The sequence below is a fragment of the Megalopta genalis genome, chromosome 2 (assembly GCF_051020955.1).
Source record: "Megalopta genalis isolate 19385.01 chromosome 2, iyMegGena1_principal, whole genome shotgun sequence".
NCBI lineage: Eukaryota > Metazoa > Arthropoda > Insecta > Hymenoptera > Halictidae > Megalopta > Megalopta genalis.
The window spans coordinates 28,452,335-28,465,751 of NC_135014.1; the positions used below are offsets into that span (position 1 = coordinate 28,452,335).

At 48.9% G+C, this 13,417-nt stretch overlaps 1 protein-coding gene across 8 annotated transcripts in view; it reads right to left on the reverse strand.

Annotated features, from left to right (window-relative positions):
* Window positions 1-13,417, reverse strand: part of eag (potassium voltage-gated channel protein ether a go-go) — a 124,230-nt gene that overhangs the window by 90,052 nt on the left and 20,761 nt on the right. For 7 of the 8 annotated variants that reach the window (XM_033486443.2, XM_033486449.2, XM_033486445.2 and 4 more), the window contains exon 2: window positions 10,107-11,361. In XM_033486443.2, coding sequence (XP_033342334.2) covers window positions 10,107-10,185 — 79 coding nt within the window. In that variant the 5' untranslated portion in view covers window positions 10,186-11,361. The remainder of the gene's footprint in view (window positions 1-10,106; window positions 11,362-13,417) is intronic. The other variant, XM_033486444.2, reaches the window with a different exon arrangement.

Below are 13,417 nucleotides of genomic sequence, written 5' to 3' on the forward strand. Positions count from 1 at the left end.
AGCCGGCGCGACGATACACGCGCAGCCCGTAATTATAATTAGAAAGCCGCGATGTCGATGATAGCGACGAGCGATCGATTCGCGGCACGCGCGACGATGATCGATCCTCGTGTAACCGCACACCGACGGCACAATATTTTCTCTCGAAACCGACCACGAAAACTCTTTTCCCCCGATCGGGAAAACTTTCGTTCGCAGAAGCTCCGCGAATCGTTAACCTGAACGATTGACTCTCACGAGTTAGCTGCTTTCAACGTCAATTTTTCTGCTTACTTTTTAAGCCCTGCGCCGTGCCAGTTTTTATGCAGAAAAGATAATTGCTATTATATCGTGTGAGTATATTTTCTTGAATACTTGGGGAGCCGAATTTTATTCTCGCGTAAAGAAACTGAATTTTCATTCATCCTAACAGCACAGAATTTTAGTCCAATTTAAAACAACAGAATCTTGGTCCAACTTAAAAGAATACAAGTTTAGTCCAAATTAAAAGAACAGAATCTTAGTACAACTTTAAAGAATACAAGTTTAGTTCAATTTAAAAAAAAAAGGAACAGGATTTTAGAACATTAAAAAAAAAATTTTAGTCCAACTTAAAAGAACAGAATTTCAGTCCATTTCAAAAGAACAATATCTTAGCCTAACTTAAAAGATCAGAACCTTAATCCAATTGAAAACAACAGAATTTCAGTCCACTTCAAAAGAGCAGAACCTCGAAAAAATAACGTCCACACATGACAGCTTAATTACTCCAAATCCCTATCACGGTTCACTCTCGTCAAAATATGGCAAAGAGTCATCCTAATTTTTGAGATGAACGTTGATCCGCTCGTCGGACCAATTACAATTGGCCGATCCTTCGAACCGTCCAGCAAAAGACCAGAATTGCAATGGAGTTTTGCCGCGTCAAATTAATCCTCCGTCGTAGCATCGAATCGACAAATCGAACGCGTGAATTTCGCGAAATTCAGACCGTGCAGTTCGTTGCGAGGAATCGTTGCGTTTCGAAAGAGCTCCGGCGAAACGCTCCACCGAATATTTAGCACGGTTCGACGCGAGACACGTCGACACGGCCCAAGCGCGTCGCGTCACGGGAATGTTAATTCTGTAATTAATAGGCGGGATACGCCGTCAATATTTGACGGGGACAAATTGCTTCGTAAATGAAAGCCCCCCCGCTTCAATGGAAAATCCTCGGCGCCGGATGGATATCGCGACACACGGAATCGGCCCGGCCAGAATTACTAATTACGGAAGATCTCGTTCAACCGGGAAACGATTATCGGCCCCGCTCCCGTATTCAATGCGTCGCGATCGCGTTAAAAGCGGGAGCACGTTGAGCACGCGGCGACGATCGACGCCGTGCACGAGTCTGTGGAACGAACGACGAAGAGATTATCGAATCGAAGTCTCCGAAGGATCCTATTACGGTAAATGTCTCTCTAATTGACGCCCAGATTCGCCACCAAAATGAACAATTTGGGAAGAGGAGATACGATTATTCGAGCCTTGCGGTTTAGTTTTATAGTTATAAATTGTCCACAATTATAAAAACGAGCGCAAAGCTCGAATAATCGTATCTCCTCTTCCCAAATTATCCATTTTAGTGGACAATCTAAGTGTCAGTAAGGGAGACATTACTATACAGGCTATCCCGAAAATGTCTCGCAATCCGGAAATGGAAGGTTCCTGAGGTCATTTGAAGCAACTTTTTCCTTTGCGAAAATTTTCTCCGAGGCTTCGTTTACGAGTTATTAACGAAAAACACTGACCAATAAGAGGTGAGCTCGGCTGGCGCGCGGCGGCCCAGCCAACGAGCGCACGGAGCCCAGTTCCGCTCATTGGCTCGGCCGTCTCGCGCCAAATGATCTCGCCTCCGATTGGTCACTGTTTTTCGTTAATAACTCGTAAACGAAGCCGCGGATTGCATTTTCGCTAAGGAAAAAGTTGCTTCAAATGACCTCAAGAATCCCCTACTTTCGGATTGCGAGACATTTTTGGGACACGCTGTTTACGATCTACCTCGTGTTCGGACTCATTTTAATCGGGAAAGTCTCGGCTATCCATTGGTCCTACAATTATACAGGGTGTCTCGTAATAGTAGCGAGAAAAGTGAAAATAATTGCGAAATAATTTGTCTGCTGTTTCTCCGTTACAGCGATTCTCTATCCAAGTACACCGAGACCAGGCCTCGAGACACGGTGACGGGTGAAGCGTACGGCAGACTCGTGAAGATTTCATTTCGCCTAATAAGCGTACGAATTTAACGCAAGTTCAACCGGGCGCCGCTGTGTCTAATTACCGCGGTCATAGGTCAAAGCGCCGAAGCAAGTTTGCGCAGCCGTGTTTAATAAATGCGGAGCGACCGCGAACTTTCCCGCAAGTTCTCCGGCCGGTAGGAGGAAAAGTTGGGAAGCCCGCGAAGCGTCGGGTCCGAACGGACCCGGCCGTGGCTCGCCGCCGGGTTCGGTGAACACCCGCGTCCAGGGAAATCGCATTAACCGGGGAACCGCGGGAGAACGTTCGAGTCTCCTAAAGTTTCGTGTACGAAGCCTCGGGATTACCGTGGGATAGAGGAAACGGGAGAGCTCGAGGTAAGAAGGGCGGATGATATCGCCGGGCTTTCCGAAGGCTGAGAGACCTTAGCCGTGTTTAAATCTCGTTGAAAATGAACGTCCCTCGAGCCGACAGGAAATTTCCTTTCGACGATCGAACCGGATCGCTCCGCGATCAAATATCCGACCAATTAGCCGGCGTCGGCTAACGATTCTGCGACACTGATTTCGATTCAATAGGACCACCTCGCTTCGGAAAATATTATCCGACGTGTCACCCGCGCGAGCCTCGTTCCGATCACGATCGACGGCCTTCGCTCGGCAAGGCCAGTAGAATCGGTCGACCATGGTCGGACGCGGCACCCTACGCGAGCACTGTACTAGCTTTTTTATTTTGTACGATTAACCCTTTGCACTCGACTGGCGACTCCGAGGCACCAATAAATACTCTCATTTATTTCAAAATAATTTTATTAATCAGATTCGTTTATATTTAAAGAACTGTCCAAAGCGTAACTGTTGCACTCGAGTGGGGACTCTAAGGCGCCATTAAAAATTGTTACATCTCGTTGCAAAATAATGTGAACGTTATTAAATCTATTTATATTTAAAAATACTGTGCAAAGTGTAATCACAAAATTCAATTTCATGGGTTTAAAATGCACCAGGTTGTATAAAATGAAAATACCATGGGCCAGGAAAACTATATTAAATTTTGCGTTAATTTGGCTTCGAGTGCAAAGGGTTAACTGACGATAGATTATATTACGGTTATGACGATAGGTAATAGCGAAAGGTTCCTCGTCCTTACGAAGCAATATAATAATTAATAGTAATGTCCCCCTTACTGACGCTCAGATTGTCCACTAAATTGGATAATTTGGGAAGGGGAGATACGATTATTCGAGCCTTGCGGCTCGTTCTTATAATTGTGGACAATTTATAACTATAAAAATAAACCGCAAGGCTCGAATAATCTCGTATCTCCTCTCCCCAAATTGCCCATTTTTGTGGTCAATCTGGGCGTCAATTAGAGAGACATTACTGTAAAGCTTAATTATTTTCAGGACTAACTTAGATTCAGTGTTAACGACGAACGTGAAACTTTAATCGTAGTTCCGCTCGATTTGAAAAAAGAAAAAACCGATAATATCGAACGCAAGAAAGTTTCCCGTGTGAACTTTGGAAGTTCGCGCGAATTGGTTCCATTCGTTCCGAAAACTGTGGACATTTCTGAAGGCCGCGAGCGTTCCGAAGGATCGGAAAATCCTCGAGAACGGAGCCGCAAGCGGAGTAGAGAAGGCGACGGCGCGAAAGACGCGTTAAAGCGTGACAACGTTAGAAACAAATCTCTTGACACCGGTCTCCGACGCGCAATTAGCAGCGTAAAAAGATTACGCGTTTCTTACGCCAGCTTGCGCGCGCTATCTCTCTGCTCTCTCCCTCTCTGCTCTCCCTCTCTTTCTCGCTCGGGACACTCGTCGTTTTTACGAGTCCGTCAAGGAGTTGATGTCGCAGTAACCGGGTGGAAGTTAGTGTCAACCGCTTATGCCCTTCCGGCGAATGCGTCGCGTCATGTCGCGTCGCGACGGCGGCTAGGATTTTTAACGCGGGCCGTTTTGCACGAGTGCGAAACGCGGACGCCGGGCTTCGTCGTCGTCGTCGTCGTCGTCGTCGTCGACAAATGCGGCACGGTACGTGACTGCGGTTCCTCTTCGCGAGAGTCCCCGGCCGCTAATTAATTCGTTCACGGCACGTTTGAATTGAGGACGTAACAGCCCGTGCACGAGGGCCCGCGAAACAAGCGCGAACAAGAGCACGAGTGCCGCGCCAAGTTGACGCTGCACTTTAACGGCCTATTTACACGTATCAATGACAAGCCGCCTATCGTAACTCGTGCACGAAACTATTCGGATAACGTGTTCACGCTCCGATACGATCCGCCGCCGGACGATTATTCTCGCGGACGGCTATTCTTTAGCCCGTGAATCGACTGTTCGCCGAACCAACGACCGCCGCCGCGCTCGCGCCGTACAGCACAGCCGTGCAAAGATACGGAAACCTTTTGCGACCAATCCTGAACACGTTCGAGAATAATAACGTTGTTTGGATCGTTATTTCGTACAACGCGGCGTTTCAGTTCGTTATTGTTTCCGTGCCCGCGATCGTTTTTCGAATAACGTTGCTCGCGTTGTTATTTGAAATGATCTGTTATTTTAGTTTATATAATTAAGTGCAGATAATTATTCGAGATCATTGCGGAACGTTTCTTGAAAATAATTATTATAATGAAAATAATAATAATACTTGGAATAATATAATAATAATAATAATAATGTTTGCAATAATATAATAATAATAATGCTTGCAATAATATAATAATAAAAATAATAATACACTTTGAAAAAGCATTTCTCAGTAAAAAGTAATTATTTTATTTTTGATATATTTATTATATATTTCCAACGCCTTCGCCGACGTTTCAGCGAAATAAAGCGGCTGTTCCTCCGTCGTAAACGGACCGAAAGCGAACACCGTCGTTTTATTTCCCTTTAAAATAAGGCCGCCGCTAACGGGCCCGCGCGGAACAATAAGTAAGTCCATGTCGGGACGACGACAGGCACCGAACTTCGAGCCGAAGACAATCTAAACTTCGAGCCTGCGGCAGTTTGCCCGGATAGTCTCGGCGCAAATTTGATCAACGAGGTGATTGTATCTGGCTCGCGTCGGATCCGTATCGGGTCGGTGACGCAGTGATAGCCGAGCGACTCGGGAGTAACCGCTAATTACCGTGCCCCCCCCCATATAATTCATGCCGTGATAGAGACATACGTACGCGCACCGTGGCAGTTGAATTATACGGGTTGCGTCACGCGACTACGACTGCATGTGAAAAATGCAGCGAACCAATGTTCCGCGGCAGAGAGAGAGAAAGAGAGAGGACGAAAGAGAAGATCCATCGTCCCAGCGCGATGCGGTTTATGAAACATTCAATCGGCCGGATTACAGTGAGCAGGAGCTAATACGTCGCTCCCCTAGGCCCCTAGGAAATTTTTCATCGACCCTCGGATCGCTCTCGATCCTCCTGGATCCCTCTCGATCCTTCTAGATCCCTCTCGGTTCTTCCAGATCCCTCTCGGTTCTTCTCGCGGCGCGAAACGAGCTGCTCGAGGAATTCTGTTCCCGGAGGTCGCGAGAGCCTCTCCAAAATTCACGGGACGGGTCGGAGGAGGTCGAAGGAGGTCAGACGCTTAGCGTGCTCCGGAGAATGTTCCGAAAGTTTCGCGGAAGATCGGAACGGCGGCGTGGCGACGTCAGCCGACGTCGTCGACGAGCCGAATATGGAATATCGAAGCGCCACCGGGAAACCGGACTTTTCCGGGCAGCTTTCCCACCGACAGCTTTTCCCATCGCGCGGCTCTTGTCTCGCAGAAAAATCTCGCCGTGTCGCTGGAATTATTCCGTCGGGCCGCCATCGACCGCTTATCGCTCGATTTTTCGACGCGCCGTGAAAGGAGCCCGCTATCCCGGAGTCGTTTACGAGCCAGCAGGGACACCGGAAGCGTCGCGACGCGACGTCGCGCGTTTCCTATCGTTGCCCGAGTTCCAAGCTCCCCGACCTAATCAGGATTCGGAATGCGCAGTGCGTATAGCAATTCCGCGCGGACGTGCTCGTGTTTTCTGGAATCGAGGATTATCCCGAGCCGTGGAAACGGGCCGAGAAATCGCCTTCGGACGAGCCCGCGCGCGCGACCCGCGATCGCCTCGTCCACGTTGCCCGAGGACGATCGGCGGCGCGACTAATTTTCCGGTCAATAAATAAAGTCAACATGCCGGCGCGGCTCGGTTAATATTGGCGGATGTGCAGCGCGCCGTCGAAATTCAGCCGGGAGACCGCCTCTCTCTCTCCTCGCGGAATAAATTATCTCTCAAACGCTTCGAAACGACCGTCTCTAGCCGTTTCTCGCATAATTCGATCGAGGATTCCGCGCGCGCGTTTTCCGCTCCTGCGAATCCCAGGGTTTCCGAGTTAATGGGTCAATGCCGGCGGGCCTCATCACTCTGTTTAACCCTCTCGCTACGGCTTATTCATCGCCGGCGACCTTTGACCGGCGTGCACGCGTTTTCGGCCGAGCGAACGGAGCACCCTGGGCCAACCGGGACCCAGAAGAGGGAGAATATCCCGTTTCGCGAGTGCCTCCGAAATTACAAAAAGAAAAAACTATGCGGATCGTTGATCGAAGATAGTTGAGATCGCGAAACGTGGTGAGATATATTTATTTCGATTTTCTTACGTGTTTTAATCGAATTCATTTTTAAAAGTTAAATTTCGAGTAATTCCGTTGTCCGGAAACTCCGAGCAAGCGTTAGCGATACAATGCGTCCGGAACAATGCCTTTCTGTTCGTTTCGGACGACGAAAACGCGGCCGGACACGCGGAAATCGTACACCAGCTGGTTTACGAAAGGGTTGAACTTCGTTCGAATTGTTTCGAATAAATGTGTTTATTTAAGATAATTGTCCGAACGAATACTTGTAATCGTTATGTAATCCTAAAATAAAATTAATATATTAATAAAATTAAATAACTTAATATCATGTAATTCGTAATAAATTATCTGCAATGAGTGAAGTTAACCGTGGAAAGAAACATAGAAGAAATAAATGTATAAACTACGAAAGAAAAAACGCTGTATATTCCAGCATTTTCATTCAAATCGATTGAACTCCATACGAGAATTTCAGTACGAGAAAACTCTTATTCGGGTAAAATCTTGTTCGAGCGGATCCCCTATTCGAATAAAATTCTGTACGGCTAAATTTTCGTACCGGCCAAATTATTCGATTGGATATTTATACGACGACGAATCGCGTCGAATCAAATTTTATTCGTTTAGTCTCCGTTTCTCTTGTTCGCCGACCGAATAAAATTCTTGCCCAACCTCTGGTTTATGAGCTCGCAGGCAGACCTAGTTGTTGCGGGCTGATATCGCGAACAGGGGTGGTGAGCTACTGTATCGGGGACGCCGATTGCTCGAATCCTCTTAAGCTCTCGAGGAGGCCGCCCCGCCGCGACTGTGTTTACGATCGGAATACAGAAATCGCCCGTGCAAATAATTCTGCGGCTACGCGGCGAAACAACGTCGCTAGCTTTAAAAAATTTAAGTCGACGCATCGGTCGAACCGCGGCCGATCGAACCGTATTTTTGTCAGAAGAAAACGTCGCGGAGACATATGGAATTCGAGGCGCGGCTGATACGAAGCATCGGCGATCGGAACTTTTCAAGCGATAATATGTCGGAAATGGAAGAAAATGACCTGCGAAATACCTGCGTATCTCGCTCGCAGCCACAGGATTATAGCAAGCTATCGTCTATGTTTCTTGCTCGATCCTACGATCGTTCGTTCAAGATTCGGGTTGAAAAGACCGAGCGGACCGGTCGCGGACGCTTTCGGACGCGATTTCGGCCGCGTTCATCCTCTTCCTCTCGACGCAACATATCGCGAGGATCTTTCGTTTCCCGAGGATCCGAGGATCCCTTTCGCTCGGATTAGTCCGCGGCAATTAAACGCGACCCGCTGCCGCGCGCTCGCGCGCCTACGAATCCAAACAAAAGCGAGAAAAGGCAGTCCGATATCGTCGATTACCCGCCTCATCCGATTACATTAATTAAATATTCCCGCCCCCGCCGGATGAAACGGAAAGAGGACACGGACGACCAGATTCCGAGCCAGCTTTTTCAAGCCCGAATCCTGCGTTCCGCTAAATAAACCCTTTCGCCAGCGACGACCAGGCGTTTGGTCTCTCTCGAATCGAGATCAATATCTCTCGGATAACGCGTTACACCCGACTCTGTGCGGGTACTGATCATCGTACGAAGCGAATCGGTTGTTCCTTCGAGCCCGGGCAGCAATCGATTTGCCGGAGTTTAATTATTTTCATCGGATTTGAAATTGTGTAAAACGGAACCGCTTCGGTGATTTTTATATTGCGAATTTCTGTTCGCTTTTCTTCGCGTTGGTTATTATTATTATATATTATATATTATATTATATATAATAAATAATATAATACTATATATATTAAATTATATATTATACTATATATAATAAATAATATGATACTATATATATTAAATTATATATTATACTATATATTATATAGTATTAGCTCCTGCTCATTATTATTTATTATGCACGGTTGATAAAATGCATTAGACTCGACAACGGTGCAAATTGAGGGACGTAAAGATGGTATAAAGAGAAAATATTGGAAAATATATAAAAGAGAATAGAAAAATAAATATATTCTCTAAAATTCTTCGTCCACAATAATTTCCTTAGTAAAAGGAAACAGTTTCGATCTATTTCGTACATTTCTAATAGTCTTCCGATTGAAAATTAAATTAGTACAATTACTAAAATTGAATTACTATACTTTGAAGTCAAATAAAAAATCTATCACATCACGCAACAATTCGCGAACGCAGTTTTCCCCTTTCCGTGTTTATCTTCTTCGCTTTTTACGTACGTCTGTTTCTCACTTTCTTCGCTATCTTTAACCAACTCGATTTACACCTTCGTTAAGACTAACAGCTTTTATTGCCCGTATACAACGAAAGAAAAACCAGGTTACCCATCCGCGCACCCCCGACCAACCCCCTGCCGCAAGTCCCGAGGATCGTGCATGAATAAAATCTAGCCTCTTGTTTAACCCAACGGAGTCCCATTTAAACGAGCACACAAAGCAGACTCCGCGCCGTTCCAAAATTGAATTCGCATGCTGCGAGTCAAAGCAGACCCGCTGCCGGCCCAAGGATTCGACCATTGCGACATGTATAAAATAATTCTGGTGGCACTGTAACGAGAGCTACTGGCCGGGCTGCGGACGTTTATTCGAACGACCGTAATCGGGGGCAAGTTCCAAGAGAACGGAGCCAAGTAGAATTTTATTCCCCGCGGCGATGGCTCCGGGACGACCGAAAACCGTCTCGAATCGAACACTCTACCGCGGGCTATTTCGAGAAATCTTTCGGTGAACGCGTCGCAGCGGTCCTGTCAGCGCCGATGCGGTGGCACCAAAGGGTGCGAGCACCATGGGCGGCCGACGCGGGCCATGGCACCCCGGCGAATAGAATCTATCATGGTCAACGGCGGCTAATCTCGTTACCGGTGTGCGCGGACCAACTTTTATCTTTGCACACTTGCCGCGGTTACGTAAAGTTATTAGTTTGACCTATTTCCGTGCGGAGAAGCGAGCGCGAGCACGCGAGAGAGACGGAGCCGGAGAGAGAAAACAGATAGAGACAGATAGAGAAATAGAGAAATACGCACTAAAATGCCGCGAATTCCTATAAAAGCATACTTGTCCGTATCTGGTTCTCTATCGGCCAGTATCTCCGTTTCCCTCTGTCTCCTGTGCGAGCACCCTGCCGGCGAGGGAGCCGGGCGATTCCAGGCTCGGCTCGGCACGGCGCGGCGCGGCGTTCTATTCGCGGTCCGATCATCGATTCCATCGGAAAACGAAACCAATCAAAGCCGGTCGGTACTCACGTTGACTGCTGCTCCGTCGTATGATGTTCTCCAAGAATGTGTTTTGCGGGGCGACCAGGCCCCTGCGCCCCCCTGGCATCCTTTCTCCCGTGAATGATCCCCGGAATCCTGGTCGCTGCGGCTATCAGGACCTAGGCCAGCCTCTGTCGGCTACGCTGTTCACGGTGCTCGGTCTTCCTCGCCTCATCCTCGGGCACGGCTCGCTCTCTCTCACCTCTCGCTATGCGTGAATCTCTCTTCTCGCTTCTGTTATCCAGCTCGGCTTGCAACCGTGACACGAACGGGCCCGCGGCACCACAACACTAACTGAATGTCATGACCCGCGGATAGTTCACCATCGCGCGGCGTCTCCTCGGTAGTCGGCCAGTCCCGGACAGCCCGATCACCGGTCATCCAATATAAGTCACCAGGGCGACGCACTCGATGTCACACGGGGGGTCCGCGCACTCTGTTCGACCTGGACCCTTCGTTTTCGCTCGATCCCGCGCACGGATCTCTCCCTTAGAACGTTGTTTCGCCCCGTGTACGTTGCCCCCTCCGTTCGGCAACCGAACGCGGCGAACCCGCGATTCGGCTAATCGGGCCGCGTCTTTCGTCACCTGGACGCGGCTCCTTCGGCTCCGGCTGTCCCGTCTTCCGGCGCTCCAAGCCCGAGCAGTCCCCGTGTCCCGGTCTCGGGGACCTCTTCCGGTTTCCGGCGCGGCGTACCCGCCGGACAACAACTAGACGGCGTGGCGGGTGCGGGGCTGGTGGCGGGCGCGAACGCAAATGCGATCGCGGGGGCGGAGGCGGAGGCGAAGGAGATGCGGGAGGAGAACGGCGACCAAGGGAACGGGGAGGACGGCGGTCCGGATTTATCGAGGCGGCGACCACGACGTCGATGGCCTCGCGATAGTGTCCTCGGCTGGTGGACGCGCGATCGATGACCCATCTAACCGCAGTCCTTCCAGGTTATCGCGCGCGCTATCACGGATACCCGACGGCAAGTAATTAGACGACTGCGCGGTACCTGCCACGTCGTTCTCCACATCCTCGGCGTCCTCCTCGGCGTCGGTGCAGCTGGTGCCCGCGGAGGAGAACATCCCTTTGCGAGGGGAACGCGGATACCAAGGGAGCCGAGATCACATCCTTGATCCTCGGCCTGGCCAACGGCCCGCGGATACTGTTGCCGCTGCGAGACCACCGGCTGCCTGCGATCGAGAATCCTTGCCGAGATACCACGGTACTCAGCCTCGATGAGGCTACGGTGCACCACCTGCAACACAAATCGGACCGTAATCAACACGAACGTACCGTTGTCGTTGATTTTATTGAAACCGAAAAGCGTTATCGTTGAGCACGTATACAGACTCTCTTATCCGGAGGGTTGTTTTTGTAATATCCTATCGTCTAACAGCTTCGTCCAAGTTCTCTGCTAGCCGGTAATGTATCTGAATATCTTTAAAGAATTTTAAAAATTTTGGAAGTTTAGAATCTTAGAATTTTTATACTTTATTCGCCAGAAACCTATTAACAGGCTTCTGGATGGCTGTATCCGACTGTAAGAGAAGCTCGATAATTATGTTTTAAATGACAATTTTGAAAGAACTATTTACATTGCATTACGCTGATTAGTTCAATGAATTATAGATAAGATTATCGTTGTCTTTGCAACATTTTTTTGCCAGCCGGTTTTAAAATGACTATCAGAGAACTACCGTTAGATAAAGTATCAAGATGATTCTACCACGACGAATATATATCCTTTCCGTTCGAATGGAGGTTACGTCAGCCGGCGAACCGATCGAACTTTCGCAGTTGTTCGAAAGGAAAGACCCCCCGAAGCAGCGCGAAACAAGATTCCCATTCGCGAAACCCCTAATCGGACCGTATAGCCCGGCGTGGTATAGCGGGACGAGACACGAGACACCGCGGAATGTTTCAAGGGACTATCTCCGTTTAATCTGGTAGCGGATGCAAGGACGCGTGCGGATATTCAGCGCGGAACGTATTCAGACGGGTCGGGGCACGATACGCTTCTCCGGTCTACGGCTCCCTGCAGGTATCAATACCCGGCATTCAGAAGTTTGAGCTAATTCCCTTGGTGAATGGGGAGCGCCGGCGGTGCCTATCTCGGCGACAGAGCACCGGTGTATCTTGCCAACGGCCGCGGCCGGGACACGAAATTGTGTTTTCACGCTGCGGGCAATAAGTCGTGCCAACTCGAGACAGCGTTCAATGCCGCTGTGCTCGCATCCGGTGGTGCACGAGCAATAACACCCCGATGTCGACGCGTTGTATTTAAATCAGAAAGTTTCCTGGCCGCGCCTTTCCGCAACGTCTGCACGAAACACAACCTAAAAAAAAAAAATTAAAAAAAATTGTAAAATTGTACAGATACAACACAGACTTTCCCTATAAGATACTCTCTCAGAAATAGTATTCCCAATTTCTGCATATTCCTCGTTCGGCTGCCAGATAATTCAACAGAGAAATAAAACCGAATCGATGTAAATTTAACCGTGCACCATTGTGTCAAGGATTCCCGACCGCCCGCTCTGTTCGATTATATAAATCCTTGGTTAAGAAATCGGGGGAACACGATCGCGGGTTCGCAATAACAATATGGCGGACGAGATCACGTGATCGAACCTTGTCACTCCGGGGAAAGGCGACTACCAATTCGAACGGGTTACAGTTCGGATCTTCAAAGAAACTTTAACGGGCACACCGTCGCCCGTCACTCGCTGTCACAATTTTCAATTGGAAGAACCGACCTTCCGACAAGTTAGGCGTGCCGATATAAATGAAACTCTTTTGTGGCGAATCCGCAAACGGTCGGACACGCCTGGCCCCGGATTGCGCAGCCGGTGAATGTTTGTTTGAAATCGGTGACGTCATTTAATCGATCGATAACACTTACAGGTTTCACCCCCATCGTTGCACAGGTGAGAGTTAACGTCCGTCCGTTCGTCGGGTATCGGCGAGATTGGTCGCGTTTTTCGAGCGGAAGCTCCCGGATCGATCCGATTCCAAGAATACCGGCGCCGAGACCGCCACTGTTCCCGGGGCTAAAATTAAACCGGTCCGATTGTTGGGAATCGTCGCGGCTACGGGCCCGAGTTAATGGATCCGTGACGAGCGCGACTACGACGTGCAATTACTAATCGAACGGCACTTTATTGCGGCGCAATATCTACTTGGATTCCTGGAACTTGACGATGCACTCACCAAGACGACGCGCCAGAATGAAACAGGACTGCCACGCGCAGCAATGGCGGCGCTACCAACTGTAACCGATTCTCGAACATGCTCGCAGAGAGGGCGCCCCG